Source organism: Trichosurus vulpecula, chromosome 8 (assembly GCF_011100635.1).
Source record: "Trichosurus vulpecula isolate mTriVul1 chromosome 8, mTriVul1.pri, whole genome shotgun sequence".
Lineage (NCBI taxonomy): Eukaryota > Metazoa > Chordata > Mammalia > Diprotodontia > Phalangeridae > Trichosurus > Trichosurus vulpecula.
The window spans coordinates 109305232-109320656 of NC_050580.1; the positions used below are offsets into that span (position 1 = coordinate 109305232).

At 42.4% G+C, this 15425-nt stretch overlaps 1 protein-coding gene across 1 annotated transcript in view; it reads right to left on the minus strand.

The window, feature by feature from the left end:
* The window catches only part of SORCS3 (sortilin related VPS10 domain containing receptor 3), a 677345-nt gene that overhangs the window by 474923 nt on the left and 186997 nt on the right, over positions 1-15425 (minus strand). Inside the window, exon 2 of the mRNA XM_036737057.1 lies at positions 6726-6793. Coding sequence (XP_036592952.1) covers positions 6726-6793 — 68 coding nt within the window. The remainder of the gene's footprint in view (positions 1-6725; positions 6794-15425) is intronic.

The window sequence follows — 15425 nt, forward strand, 5'->3', positions numbered from 1 at the left end:
TTCACTATCTAGGAACTTAGTTTCTTCATGTATAAAATAGGCAGAAGAACATCTGCCTTATCTACTCCCATAGCATTGTTTTAAGGATTAAATGAGATCATGGATTTAGAGGTAAAATGGACCCTAAAAGATCATTTTGTCCAACTCTCTATGTTACACATAAGGAATCTGAGCCCTAGAGGAGTAGCATCCTCAAGGTCATATAGCTAGGATGAGCCAGGACTTTAACCCAGGTGTTCAAAATCTAAGACTAATGCTCTTTTTACTACATCTCACTTAGTTAATGGGTACAAAATACTTTGAAACTGCAAGGAATAAAAGTATGGGACTGGACCCATTATTTTTAAAATCTAAGGAACTCCCAGATAAGAAAACTCTTTATACCAATGTAAGTCAGTATCTTATCCACAACCCAGTCTTAGTGAGTGCCTAGACCTAGAAAAGTTAAGACTTGTCCAAGGCCACACAACTGATATATATTAGAGAGAGGACTTGAACCCAAGTCTTCCTGGCTCCAAGGCTATTCTCTATGCAATATGCCATATTGTAAACATGACAAAATTATTAGTGTTACTTTTATAAGATGGGGCAGTACTCCCTATGACCCATGAATCAGAGGTTTCCATGTGATTAGGCCAAGCTGAATTGAACTAAATTGTAAGTGCCTAGAGGGCATAGATTATGTCTTTATCTTTTCATTTCCCAGAGCATCTAACAGAAAACATGGACGAAGTATTCAATAAATATTTATTGTAAAATGGAATGATTTGGAACCTGGAAAAAAAAAACCTTAGAGATCATCTAATCCAACTTCCTCATTTCAATTCAATGTCTATGTGTTAACACCAACTTCAAGCAGTATCTTAACTCTAGGGAAGATAAACTTTAGATAAGACAGTCACTGCCATCATGGATCTTACGGTTAAGGGAGAAATACTATAATGCATGAGTAACAATAAAATAAAGTAATCCATTATCCACCATCCAGTGCATAAAAGAAGCACAAAATGTTATGTGATCACAGGTATAAAAGGTCACTGATGACTGAGGGAAAGCAAGGATGGCATCTTAAAGGAAGTGGCATTGAATTTGGGTTTTAAAACCTGGCAAAATAAATAGTCAGACAGACAGACAGATAGATAGACAGTTTAAAAAAACCTAGGTAAGAATACAGCAAGATGGGAGGAGAGGGAGAGTATCACAAGTAAAGGAAAACCCCAAAGCAAAGGAATAAAGCATGTCCATAGATGTACATGGGAATAGTCTAGCCTGACTAAATCAGAGTGCAATGAAATGAGTAATATGAGAAATGGTTGGAAAGATAGAGTGGTATAAGACTGTAAAGAAATCTGGATGCCAAGTTTGAAGTTTATTCAGTATTTGGTAGGGCACCTTTCAATGAAGGTATTAAGCAGAGGAGTGACGGGGCCAAATCTCTGCAAGAAAAAGGTTAGTCTGATAGAAATGTGAAGATTCTATCTATAGTCAATCAAGAAAAATGAATTTGGGAAGGTCTACTAGAAGCTATTATAATTATCCATGCAAGTCAAAGGGAATGCCTTTATAAAGGAATAGTAAAAAGAAAAGGATGCAAGTTAAAATCTGTAAGTTTTGAATCTGTAAGTTTTTTGTTATTGCTTGGTCATTTCAGTTGTGCCTTACTCTTTGTGACCTAATTGGGGTCTTCCTGGCCAAGATACTTGGGTAGTTTTCCATGTTGTTCTCCAGCTCATTTTATAGATGAGGAAACTGAGGCAAATGAGGATAAGTGATTGCCACAGCTAGTAAGTATCTGAAGTTGGATTTGAACTCAGACCCTCCAGACTTCCAGGCCTGGCACTCTATCTACTGCACCACCCACCTGCCCATCCCTATGTTAGATAGAATCTGGACGTTAAATTTAGAATCTGTAAATTAGATGGAGTTAAAATCTATAAGATTAGGAAACTGATTGGATATGAGAAGTGAAGGAGAAAGAAAAATCAAATATAGCACCAAGGCTTCAAATGTGGGAGACTAACTGAAAGTTACAGACACTAACAGAAACAGTGAAAGCAGAAACAGGCTAAGTTGGGGAAAACATAAGCTCCAGTTTAGATTTATTGAGTTCAGAGTTGTAATAGGACACTTAGGTAGAGATGCCCAGCAGGCAGTTGGAGATATGATTGTGGAGCCTGGGAGAGGTCAGGTCTAGAGATATACATGTTGGAGTCATTTGTCTAGAGTTGACAATTGAGCCTATGGGAGTGAATGAGAATGTCTAGGGAAAGGTGATAGAAAAAGAAGAGAAATGAGCTAAGAACAAAATTTTAGTTATATCTACCTCCAGTGTTTGGAAAGAAGACAAGAAGTCAGTGAACAACATAAAAGAAGCAATTATATAGGTAGGATAAGTGCCAGGAAAATACGGTATCTCAGAAACCAAGAGGAGAATATACAGGAAGGGTAAGGTGTCAATAGCATTGTCTATTATTGAACATTTGCAGCTTTTTGTTAAATGAACGAAAAACGAATGAATGAATGTCATGACTCTTCTCCGAAGCCTTCCAAAGTTCCCCTTCACAGACATGCCCTTTAATTTATCTCTCTAACACCTTATGCCTATAGGCTGCACCGCACCAACAGATAATTGTCTCTGTAAAACCAAAGAATTTAGAAGTTGGAAAGTACCTTAAAAAAGAATATTTAGTCCAATTTCCCAATCAGTATAAGAAACCCCTCTACAATCTAGTTTGATGAAACTATTCTATGATAACTTCATAAATATGCAACTTATGTCATCATTGAAACTTTGACCACCATCTCCCCTCAGACCCTGATGGAGACAGCCCAAGACCTTAGACCCAGGATTGTTGGGAATAACAATGCTTTTGGCCCAGGGCCCTCAGTCATCCTCTTGGGAAGGGAGGCTGTGAAGATGTAACCTGATAATTGCTCCTGTGAGTGCTATAGCCATAGCTACCAGAGAGACTCAGAAAGGAAAGTTCTTGCCACCAGAATCCTTGGCACTGTCAAATGAATTAGAAACTTGTAAGATTTTATCAGTGGAAGTGACATTGAAGAAGAGGCATTAAAATCTGCTTTGCCACTGAACTCTCAGGGCCATGCAAAACCATCCAATTTGCCAACAAAATTCTTCCATCTGTGTTGTCTCCCTTATTAGAATGTGAACGCTGGGGGTGGAGCCAAGATGGTGGCTGGAAAACAGGGACTTACTTAAGCTCTCCCCCAAATCCCTCCAAACTCCTGTAAAAAATGGCTCTGAACAAATTCTGGAACTGCAGAACCCATGAAATAGCAGAGGGAAGCAGGTCTCCAGCCCAGGAGAGCCCGAATGGTCACTGGGAAGGGTCGATCACATGGTGCTGGGAGCAGAGCTGTGCTCTGAGCAGAGCCCAGCGTGGGCCATGCTAGGACAGACCAGACCAGGAGTAGGCCGGCACAGGCCTGAAGGCCATAAATCATTGAGCTGTGGCAGTCACTAAACTTCTCAACCCACAAACGCCAAAGACAATGGAGCAGGTTAGTGGGAAAACTGCTATATAGGGGTGAGAGCAATCTGGCCCCAGCCCTGGGGGTGGCACAGGTGGTGTGGTGGTGGTAGTGGCAGCAGCAGGAAGCTCCTGCAGCCATTTCTAGAGCTCCAGAGTCATCTTCTTCCCAAGTACCTGGCTCACACAGTGGGAGGAATCAAGCAGTGGATCTGGGCGGGAGTGCAAGGAGCATTTGCTGGCACAAAGGCAGTTTTGCCCTGCTTGGATCCGGGTCGCAATCCTGGTTGGAGGTTCTTGGGGGAGGAGGAGTGCTGTTGTGGCAGCTTGCTGTGTAGAAGTAGCTCTGAAAACAGCAGGGCAGCCCCTCAAGCTTGGGAAAAACTAATCTATATTCTACAAGCAGTCATACCCTGACAAAAAGTTCAAAGGTCAAGTAGTTGGCTGGGAACATGGCCAGTCAGCAAAAAAGGAGGCAGACTCATATTCTAGAATCTTTTTTGGTGACAAAGAAGATCAAAGTATACAGCCAGAAGAAGTCAACAAAGCCAAAAAGCCTTTGAGAAGGAGCATTTGCTGGCACAGAGGCAGCTTTGCCCTGCTTGGATCTGGGTCACAATCCTGGTTGATGGTTCTTGGTGGAGAAGGAGCACTGGTGTGGCAGAGACTGCTGTGTAGAAGTAGCTCTGAAAACAGCAGTGCAGCCCCTCAAGCTTGGGACAAAGTACTCTCTACTCTACAAGCAGTCATACACTGACAAAAAGCTCGAAGGTCAAGTAGTTGGCTAGGAGCATGAACAGGCAGCGAAAATGGACTCAGATTCAGACTCAGACTTTGGAATCTTTTGTTGGTGACAAAGAAGACCAAAGCATGCATCCAGAAGAAGTCAACAAAGTCAAAGAGCCTACATCAAAAGCCTCCAAGAAAAATATGAACTGGTCTCAGGCCATGGAAGAGCTCAAAAAGGATTTGGAAAAGCAAGTAAGAGAAGTAGAAGAAAAATTGGGAAGAGAAATGAGAGAGATGCAAGAAAACCATGAAAAATAAGTCAATGACTTGCTAAAGGAGACCCAAAAATACTGAAGAAAATAACGCCTTAAAAAATAGACTAACTCAAGTGGCAAAAGAGCTCCAAAAAGCCAATGAGGAGAAGAATTCCTTGAAAGGCAGAATTACCCAAATGGAAAAGGAGGTCCAAAAGACCACTGAAAAAAATACTACCTTAAAAATTAGATTGGAGCAAGTAGAAGCTAGTGACTTTATGAGAAATCAAGGTATTATAAAAACAGAACCAAAGGAATAAAAAAAATGGAAGACAATGTAAAATATCTCATTTGAAAAACCACTGACCTGGAAAACAGATCCAGGAGAGATAATTTAAAAATTATTGGACTACCTGAAAGCCATGATCAAAAAAAGAGCCTAGACATCATCTTTCAAGAAACTATCAAGGAAAACTGCCCTGATATTGTAGAACCAGAGGGTAAAATAGAAATTAAAGGAATCCACCCATCACCTCCTGAAAAAGATCCCAAAAAGGAAACTCCTAGGAATATTGGTGCCAAATTCCAGAGCTCCCAGATCAAGGGAGAAAATACTGCAGGCAGCCAGAAAGAAACAAATTGAGTATTGTGGAAACACAATCAGAATAACACAAGATCTAGCAGCTTCTACATTAAGGGATCGTAGGGCTTGGAATACGATATTCCAGAGGTCAATGGAGCTAGGGTTAAAACCAAGAATCACCCACCCAGCAAAACTGAGTATAATGCTCCAAGGCAAAATATGGATTTTCAATAAAATAGAGGACTTTCAAGGTTTCTCAGTGAAAAGACAAGAGCTGAATAGAAAATTTGACTTTCAGACACAAGAATCAAGAGAAGCATGAAAAGGTAAAAAAAAAAAGAGAATTCATAAGGGACTTACTAAAGTTGAACTGTTTTGTTTACATTCCTACATGGAAAGATGATATATATAATTCATGAGACCTCAGTATTAGGGTAGCTGAAGGGAATATACATATGTGTGTATATACACACATATATGTATATGTATAGACAGAGGGCACTCTCGCTTTCCTATGTGGAAAGATGATGTGTATAATTCATGAGATCTCAGTATTAGGGTAGCTGAAGGGAATATACACACATATATATATAAAGAGAGGGCACAGGATGAGTTGAACAGGAAGGGATGATATCTAAAAAAATAAAATCAAATTAAGGGATGAGAGAGCAATATATTGAGAGAGGGAGAAAGGGAGTATTAGAATGGGGTAAATTATCTCACATAAAAGTGGCAAGAAAAAGCAGTTCTGTTGGAAGGGAAGAGGGGGCAGGTGAGGGGCAATGAGTGAATCTTGCTCTCATCAGATTTGACTTGAAGTGGGAATAACATACACACTCAACTGGGTATCTTACCCCACAGGAAAGAAGGGGGAAGGGGATAAAAAAGGGGGGAAAATAGAAGGGAGGGCAGATAGGGGGAGGAGGCAATCAAAAGCAAACACTTTCAAAAAGGGACAGGGTCAAGGGAGAAAATTGAATAAAGGGGGACAGGATAGGAGGGAGCAAAATATAGTTAGTCTTTCACAACATGAGCATTGTGGAAGGGTTCTGCATAATGATACACATGTGGCCTATGTTGAATTGCTTGCCTCCTTAGGGAGGGTGGGTGGGGAGAGAAGAAGGGAGAGAATTTGGAACTCAAAGTTTTAAAAGCAGATGTTCAAAAATAATTGTTTTCACATGCAACTGGGAAGTAAGATATATAGTCAATGGGGCATAGCAATCTATCTTGCCCTACAAGAAAGTAAGGAAAAAGGGGATGGGGGGGAGTGGGGTGACAGAAGGGAGGCCTGACTGGGGAATGGAGCAATCAGAATATATGCCATCTTGGAGTGGGGGGAAGATAGAAATGGGGAGAAAATTTGCAATTCAAAATCTTGTGGAAATCAATGCTGAAAACTAAAAATATTAAATAAATAATATTTTAAAAAATGAAAGGCCTAGTTCCATCAGCTCTCATCTCAAGATGGAAGGCCTGGAAAAACCATATGATTAACAGATTCTATTGATTGATATTCTGCTAGTTGCTGGATCTGCAGGTCCTACCATTCCCCTCACCCCCCCAATTATACCCCCAGTTCAGGGCTCTCTGCATCACTGCCCAAGTGGTAAGCAGGGGGATTTACAAGAGCTAAGTCAGAGAAGTTCATAACCATTAAGGGCTTACCTCCAAAGTGAGCTCTCCGTCACACTGCCCAGGTTGAAGTCATACAGCTTGGTCAGAATCAGTATCACCTGCAGGGGGAGGGGTTCGGGAAGGGGAAAGATACAGGAGAAGAGAAAGCCTTCTTTTAGGTTGTGTAACAATATATAATGCATCTCTGATCCCCCCAGAGGAGGGTTTAGCATTTATCCATTAAAGTTGAGGGTATTAGAGGATCAAGCAGGAAAAAAAGAAATCATTAATTTAATGCATCCCTGTAACTACTTGCATTTATTTTAATCCCAGTGATGCTTTGCATCTGAAATCAAACATGCCTACAGGAATTAAATGGGTATTGTCAGCCTGTTTCTCCACATCTGTACTTTTTCAAGGTCAGGGACAAAGCTAGGTTAGCTTCCTTCTCCAAGCTGGACACCTGGAGACAAAGTTTTCTTTCTAGTCTAGGTACCTCTGACTACCTAAAAAAGGTGTGTGGGTACCCATCCCTAATCCCCCATTGACCCATCAAACAGGTTTTGATGTTGGTAATGATGAGTTCAGTGTATCAAAGGTCTGTAATTCCTTCTCAACCTTAATCAGGTGGCAGAATGACTAGTAAAACACTAATTCAGCATTCCCTAATTCCATTGGTGTAGAAGTTCACTCTTATCCCCAGGTTAATCAGGTTGTTGTCATTATATACATATTATATGTATTCAATAACATATATCAACTGTCCCTCAAACATGCTAACCACTCTGTTCCTCAACTTAGTCATTTCCCATGAGCTACTCCTCCACTACACTTCAGTTACATACAAAGGTGGTCACACACCCATCACCCACAAATATAACACTTTCATATCAGAAATTTCCAGAATCCCCTTACCCAACCATACCCTATTGGCTCTTCACCTCTCTTGAATCCCTAGCCTCTTTATCATTTCATCCAGTGTGCCCTGCCAAGCCTCAGCCTTGGATCACTCCCACCATGTCTTCTTTGCTTCTACATATATGCTGCTGAACAAATGTGGGGGGAAAAATCACACAACTATTCTGACTGGATCCACTACAAATTTATATTATACAACTTCAGTTGGGCCCTCACAGCTGCTAGGCAATCCTTCTATGTCTGCCCTATTAACTTACTATCTCACTGTCCACAGTGACTTTTCCAAATCTTTTCATCCTTCCTCAAATTTCCCATAGCTTCCCCTCTTCCTGCTCTCTCAGCTGAGAACCCTGCCTCATATTTTACAGAAAAAAATGGGGCCATTTGCTTCAAGCTCCCTCTTCTCCCCTCTTCCTTATACCATATCATTCAGGGGGTGGAGCCAAGATGGTAGCTGGGAAGCAGGGACTTGTGTGAGCTCCCACCCAGGTCCCTCCAAACACCTATAAAAAATGGCTCAGGAGACAGAGTGAAAGGAGTTCACAGTTCGGCCACTGCCCCGGGGGGAAGCAGAGGTGGTGCAGCTACAGAACTACAGCTGCAGTTGCTTCCGGTCCCAGACCCACCTGGTGGGAGGAATTAAGTGGCAGATAAGAGCAAGAGTGCAGAGCCAGTTTAGATCTGAGTACAATCCGGGTTGGCAGTTCTTGGGGGAGGAGGAGCACTGCTGTGGCAGAGCTTGCTGTGTAGCTCTGAAAACAACAGAGCAGCCCCTCAAGCTTGGGACAAAGTACTCTCTACTCTACAAGCAGTCATACCCCAACGAAAAACTCAAGGGTCAAGTAAGTTGTCTGGGAACATGGCCAGGCAGCGAAAACCGTCTCAGATTCAGACTCATACTTTGAAATCTTCCTTTGGTGACAAAGAAGACCAAAACATACAGCCAGAAGAAGTCAACAAAGTCAAAGAACCTACATCAAAAGCCTCCAAGAAAAACAGGAACTGGTCTCAGGCCATGGAAGAGCTCAAAAAGGATTTAGAAAAGCAAGTTAGAGAAGTAGAGGAAAAATTGGGAAGAGAAATGAGAGTGATGCGAGAAAACCATTACAAACAAGTCAATGACTGGCTAAAGGAAACCCAAAAAAATACTGAAGAAAATACCATATCATTCATATGCCTTCTACCACTAACTCCTCTTCATTCCTGTATCAGCTCAAGCAATCCAATTCCATCCCATCTCCTCCAACAGGTTTCCCCATCATCCCCATTCTATCACTTATTTTCACTCTTTCCTCGTCTGCTGGCTCATTCCCTGCTGCCTACAAACATGCCCATGACTCCCCACTCTAGAATCCTTGATCCTTCCATTCCCACCATCATCCTGTATTTAGTCTGCTCTTTGTAGCTAAACTCCTTGAAAATTCTGACTACAATAGGTACCTCCATTTTCTCTCCTCTCACTCTCTTAACACCTTTACAATCAGATTTCCAACCATATCATTCCACCATAAGGTCCTGTCCTAGACCCTCTTATCTTCTCTCTAAATATTACTTCACTTGTTGATCTCATCAGCTCCCACAGATTTATGTTCGTTAATATCTTTGCTAATAATTTTCAAATCTATCTATTCTGTCCCAAACCGTCTGCTGACTTCCAATATCACATTTCCAACTACCTTTCGGATTTTCTGTAGAAACTTAAACTAAACATGTGAAACAGAACTCATTATCTTTCTCCTTAAAACCTCCCCTGCCCCTACCTTCCCTATTACTGTGGAGGGTAACACTATCCCCCCAGTCCTTCAGGTCTGCAATCTAGAAATCATCCTCAACTCCTTACTATCTCTCACCCTTCCTCTCCACCCCTCCCTCAATATCCAAGCTGTTACCAAGGCCTGTTGATTTCACCTTTTCAACATCTCTCATATACACCCCCTTCTCTGACACCGCCTCCACCCTGGTGCAGGACCTCATCACCTTACACCTGGGCTTTGGCAATAGCCTGCTGGTAGGTCTGCTTGCCTCAAGTCTCTTCCCATTCCAATCCATCCTCCATTCAGCCAATTAAGTGATTTTCCTAAAACACAAGTCTGACTATGTCACTTCCCTATTCAATAAACTAGTGGCTTCCTAAGGCCTTCAGGATCAAATGCAAAATCTTCCGTTTGGTATTCAAAGCCCTGCATAACCTAGACCCCTCTTACCTTTCCAGGTTTCTTACACTTAACTGCCCACCACATCCCCTTTGATATAGTGACACTGACTCCTGGCTACTCCACAAACAAGACACTCCATCTCTCAGCTCTAGACATTTTCTCTGGCTGTACCCCATGCCTGGAATGTTCTTACTCTTCAGCTGTGCCTATTGGCTTTCCCTGGCTTCCCATGAGTCCCAACTAAAATCTCATTTTCTACAGGAAGCCATTCCCAACCCTTCCTACATAATGTTCATTATTTCCTATTTATCCTGCATATAGCTTGTTTGTGTGTACGTATGTGTATACATGTGTTTATTTGTTTGAGTATTATTTCCCCCATGAGATTGTCAGGCTCCTTGAGGCACTGTCTTTTGTCTCTTTTTACAACCCCAGAACTTAGTACAGTGCCTAACACATAGTAGGTGCTTAATAGAGGTTGACTGATTACATGTTTACCACCACTCAGCATCATATTCCTGTCTCAAGATGTACCTATGAGGAATAGATGTCAACCATCTTAAATAATATGGTGGAGAGATTTGTCACAATAGCTCCATGGGAAGTTCTCTGTCTTACCCTCATGGGTTCCCATGGAAGTTCTCATGGGACTGCTGGGAGGCAGTCCTCACTATCTAAGTGTCTAGGCAGCAGTCTGGGTGCATCTGAACGCAGCAGCCTCCAAGCGCATGCACCTGAATCGATTTTAATCAAAACGCAGGTGCCTAATATACTTCGCCCGTCTGCACGCGTGATAATCCAGTTACACATAATTGTGTTTATCTAAATTTAATGCACAACTCATTGCACTTTTCTCTGCTCCTTCCCTTGCCACAATTTAACTTCCTCCAGTTCATTTAAACCTCACCCATTAAACTCTTTTTGAGATAATGAATTTTCAGCTCTGGATATGGGACATTCCATTCTAGGTACCCATTTAAGATTAAAGAAAGATAATCAGACACTCTATTGAACATTTTTATGGCAGTTAAATGACAACAAAACACTCCACAAGGAGATTTATTCCCCACTTTCCCTGTCCAGTACCCCAGGGGGTCAGTTTGCATCAGCATTGTTCCCTTTACATAGATGAATTAAAAGCTACAGGAAGTTGTCCTGAGTTGTCTGAGGTCAAAAAAAGGCTGGCATGATGTGCCAAGTGTCTGCATGGTCACCCAAGAACAGCTTATCACACTCCTCCCACTCTGTCTTCAACAAGCAACCAGGGATAATGGGCCAGAAAGACAATGAACACAATAGAAGTACTGCATGATGCAATCAGCCTCTGAGATCCCAATCCTCTTTCCATTAGACCATTCTTGTCTACCACATGGGACTTGGTCCATGGAATTACCATGTGTCTCCTGAGTGTACAGTACTGAGTTGGGCACTGCAAATGAGAGCTATGTCCTAGGTCCCATGCCAGGACAGAAAGATCCAGTCTCGCTTTCAATGACATGGAAGCTAAGGCTGACATACATGGACATCTTCCCCCCATACCCTAGTGAGACCAAGCCCCATCCCCTGAAGTGAAAGAGGTGTTGTGGTGTAATGAAACATGTTGTTGTTGGGAGATCTGGCTTCCTAATCCTTTCTCCGACATGTACTAGGTGACCACCTCCAAGTCACATGAGCTCTCTTCATCAACAAAATGGGGGTGGTAATAAAACCTCAAGTCCCTGCTTCAATTCAATAAACATTTATTAAGCACCTACTACATCCCAGGCATTGCTCTAAGAGCTGGGGATCCAAAAAAAAAGACAAAAGATAGTGCCTGCCCTAAAGGAGCTTACAATCTAATGGGGGACACTACATACAAACAAATTTATACAAAGCAAACTACACATGGGATAAATAGGAAATAATTAAGAGGGAAAGCACTGGACTTCGGAGGGGTTAGGGAAGGCTTGCTATAAAAGGTGGGGTTTTAGATAGGACTTAAAGGAAGCCCAGGAGCTTAGTAGTCAGAGGGGAGGAGAGAGAACATTCCAGGCAGGGGGTACTGCCAGAGAATCAAGAAAATTGTTGTGAGAATCAAATAATATTTGTCGATAAACACCAGCTATCATTTTCCAGAGCTACTGCCATCTGCAGACAGAGGAAGATAGACTATAGACTCACAGAACATCTGCTGAAAAATTTATCTTGCACATTATCTAATTGAATCATCTCGTTTTTTTTCTGATGGTGAAACTGAGGTCCAGAGAAGAAGAGTGGCTTAGTCCGGGTCACATTGCAAATAAGCAAAGCTGAGGCAAGGAGAGGGGTCTCCTGATACCCAATTCGATGCTCCTTTCCATTCCTCAGGCTGCTTCGATGCTAAAAACTGCTTCTCTGTCCCGATGTCAACACCAAATCTTTCCATCTACATGTAATTTTGATTCTTCAAAGGTGGGCCATACTTTCAAGTGCCCTCACCTTTAGAAACAGGATTTGAGTACAGAAAGAGAGGAAAGGGGAAGAACAAATGTGGGAGAAAAAAATCCATCTGTTCCCAAGAGAAAAGGCCCAGGCAAGCAAGCTCAAGGGGCTTAGCATTCATCTTGCAGCTTCTCTTCCCCAGAAGTCTAAGAGAACAAGGAAATTAATATAGCTGTGAAGAGATGATAATGTAACCTTTAGGCATAAGACATGTTGTGTGTGGCAAACAAAACAGAGGCAGAGGAGGGGCAGACCTTGCCAGTGAGGCCTTCACTTATTGAGCAGACAGGTTGAGCCTGTCAAAGGCCACCTGGGAGCAGGGGATTTCTGACAGAAGGAGGGAGGAAGGAAAGCCAGCCCAGCCTGAGATTAGCAAACCAGCCCAACCAGTCCCCTGACTGTAAGGCTCTTATTGACAATGTATTAGGGATCTAGAATCAGTGTGCACCTCTCGTAGAAAACTCCCACGGATGCACCTGACAGATGCCCAGGAATCCTGGGCTTAGTGTGACTCTAGGAATACAGCAAAACTACCCTTTCTTCTCTGATTTCACGCCTACACTACTGTCCCACCCTCCAAGGATGGTGATTGCAGAGACAGAAAGAAGGAAGGGAGCTATGAGAGAAAGGAGAACTAGGACGGGGTGGTGAAGATGGCAGAAATGACTAGGCAGGACCAACCTCTGCCCCCCAGAATTGGGAAGTCATGCAAGTCTGTCTTTGATTCCCACCACCCCCTGCTGTCTTTCCCCTCCTGGCAACACCAGTTCTTAGCAAAAGGATTGTTTGTTTAAAATTTTATCTCTGTGGGATATATTGCTCCGAGTCTAAACACAACACCCCAAAGCCCTCCCACTCATGTTCTCCCTCAAGCAACCTCTCATCTCCATCAGAGGAGGTCAGTCATATGAGAAGCCCTAACTACCCATCCCTAACCCTCCCTCTCCCTTTGCTCACCTCCTCCTTATTCCTAGAATGCCCTCTCTATCTTCTCTCTATTGCCCTCCCTCCTTCCATCTCTGCCTTTTGGAATTTTATCAATCCTTCAAGGCCCAGATCAACCTATAGAAAAAGTTTACTGAAACCCAAAGTGTACAGGGATTTAAAAAAAAAGTTAGAAATCCCTAGATTAAAGCATATGAGTAAGGCTTCTGTCTCCTTTGTCCATGTCTAAAGCAATCCCTGCAAACAGATATGTAGGCTGAGCAATCCCTGCCTCTCACTTTAATAGAAATCATTCAACCAAATGCAAAAGGTTTGATTTCCCTGTAGGATCATCTTCCCCCAAAAGATTCCTAATACCTGGCCCCTCCCCCTTTAAAAAGGAAGCCTCTGATACCTGAGCTACTAGGGATCCTTCCAAAATAATAATATCCATTAAGACAAGTGATATACCAATCCCAGTGTATAAAACTGTCTCCTTTGCTTATCTCCAGGAAGAAGACATGGAAGCCTAAGGGAACCATTGTCCTATGAGAAGAGGACAAAGTCTGCAAACTTGTCAATTGCAGGAGGACACAGGAGCCTTCAAGCACATTAGCAGCAGCATGACCTTTTGTACCCATAAAATTTTACTATGAAGGAAAATTACTTTAGTTCATTAAATTTGCCTGAATATATTTAAGGTTTTAAAATGGCAGATTTCCCTTTTACCCAAGCAACCATCTCCGCACCCTGCCAACTCCCCACACATGCACACGCAGTCAGTAGTATTTATTTTCAGATTCCTGGAATAAGAACAGAAAGCACAGGGAGGATACCATGAACTGACACCCTCAAAGGGAAGTCAACTCATGAGGGCTGGGGAGTATCGAGATTGACGTTCCAACGACACAAGCCCAGATGATTCCAATGCAGAAAAAAGAAAGAGGAAGGATGTAAAGAGATTGTTGTGGCTGCACAGGGAGCTCATCAATGAGCAGAGATTTAAAATGGACACACAGAAGAGGTGGAAATGCGGACAGATAACTAAGGCTGACTACCAGTACAAGTAACTGAGGATAAGTAAAGTGGCATGACCCCGTAAAAAAAAAAGTGAGAGGCAGTATGGTAGGATGAGTGGATGAAGTACTGGACTTGGGACCAGGAAGACTTGGCTTCAAATCCTTCCTCAGGCAATTACTCACTTTTTGACCCCGGGCAAGTTGCTTCACCTCTGGGCCTCAGCTTCCTCTTTCATAAACTTAAAGGGTTGGATCCCTTCTAACTCTGAATCTATGATCTTATACATCAAGAAGTCTAAAGCCCAGTGTGAACTGGGGCCTGTGATAAATGCCAATGATGGCAAAAAGGATTTTTAAAGGTATCTTGGCCTCATAAGTAAGATCAAAGAATGGTACATTTTAGGATGGACATTGTCAAGCTGAGAGAACTGGCCTTGGAGTCAGGGAGACATGAGTTCAAATCTGGCCTCAGACATTTAATAGCTATGCGAACCTGGGCAAGTTGATTAACCCAATTTGCCTCAGCTTCCTCAGCTGGAAAAGGGGTCACAAAGAGTTGACACAACTGAAATGACTTAACAACCACAACTACATCCAAAAGCCAAGGGAGAGATACCAAGATGGTGCTAAGACTTGAAGGCATTCCATGGTAGGATCAACCAAAGCAACAAGGGATGCTTAGCAAAAATGATAGAAGACCTAGGGGCTGGGGATATGATCATTGTCTTCAAGCCAGATATCCTGCTTTACCTCAAAGGGAAGAACTGGGACCAAAGAGGCAAAGTTACAGAGAGGTTTATCAATGAGACAAAAATCATGGTAATTGGAGGTGTCCTGACATAGAACAGAGGTGCCTTGTACCTGTGTTCCCTGAGTGAGTTGTCTGGCACCGGATGTCTGTAAATTAGAAGACTGCTTGTCTGGGATGTTTCTAGATAGAATTCCTATTTCAAGTAGGGTTAGATTGGATGGCCTCTGAGGTCCCCACCAAATCTCTCTAGGCAGCACTGAGCCTGAAGTCAGGAAGACATGAGTTCAAACCCAGTCTCAGGCACTTACTAGCCATATGACACCAAAACAAGATATTTTACTTCTGACTCATTTTCCTCCTCTCTAAAGTAGGGACAATAGTATCCTCGATCTTCCAGGGTTGTTATGAGGATAAAATAACATCAGTGTCAAGTTCTGTGCAAACCTTAAAGCACTACACAAATGCTAGCTCTTATTGTGTGACAATCTTGAGACTCTCAGGTTTTAAGAGATTTCTGAGGAAA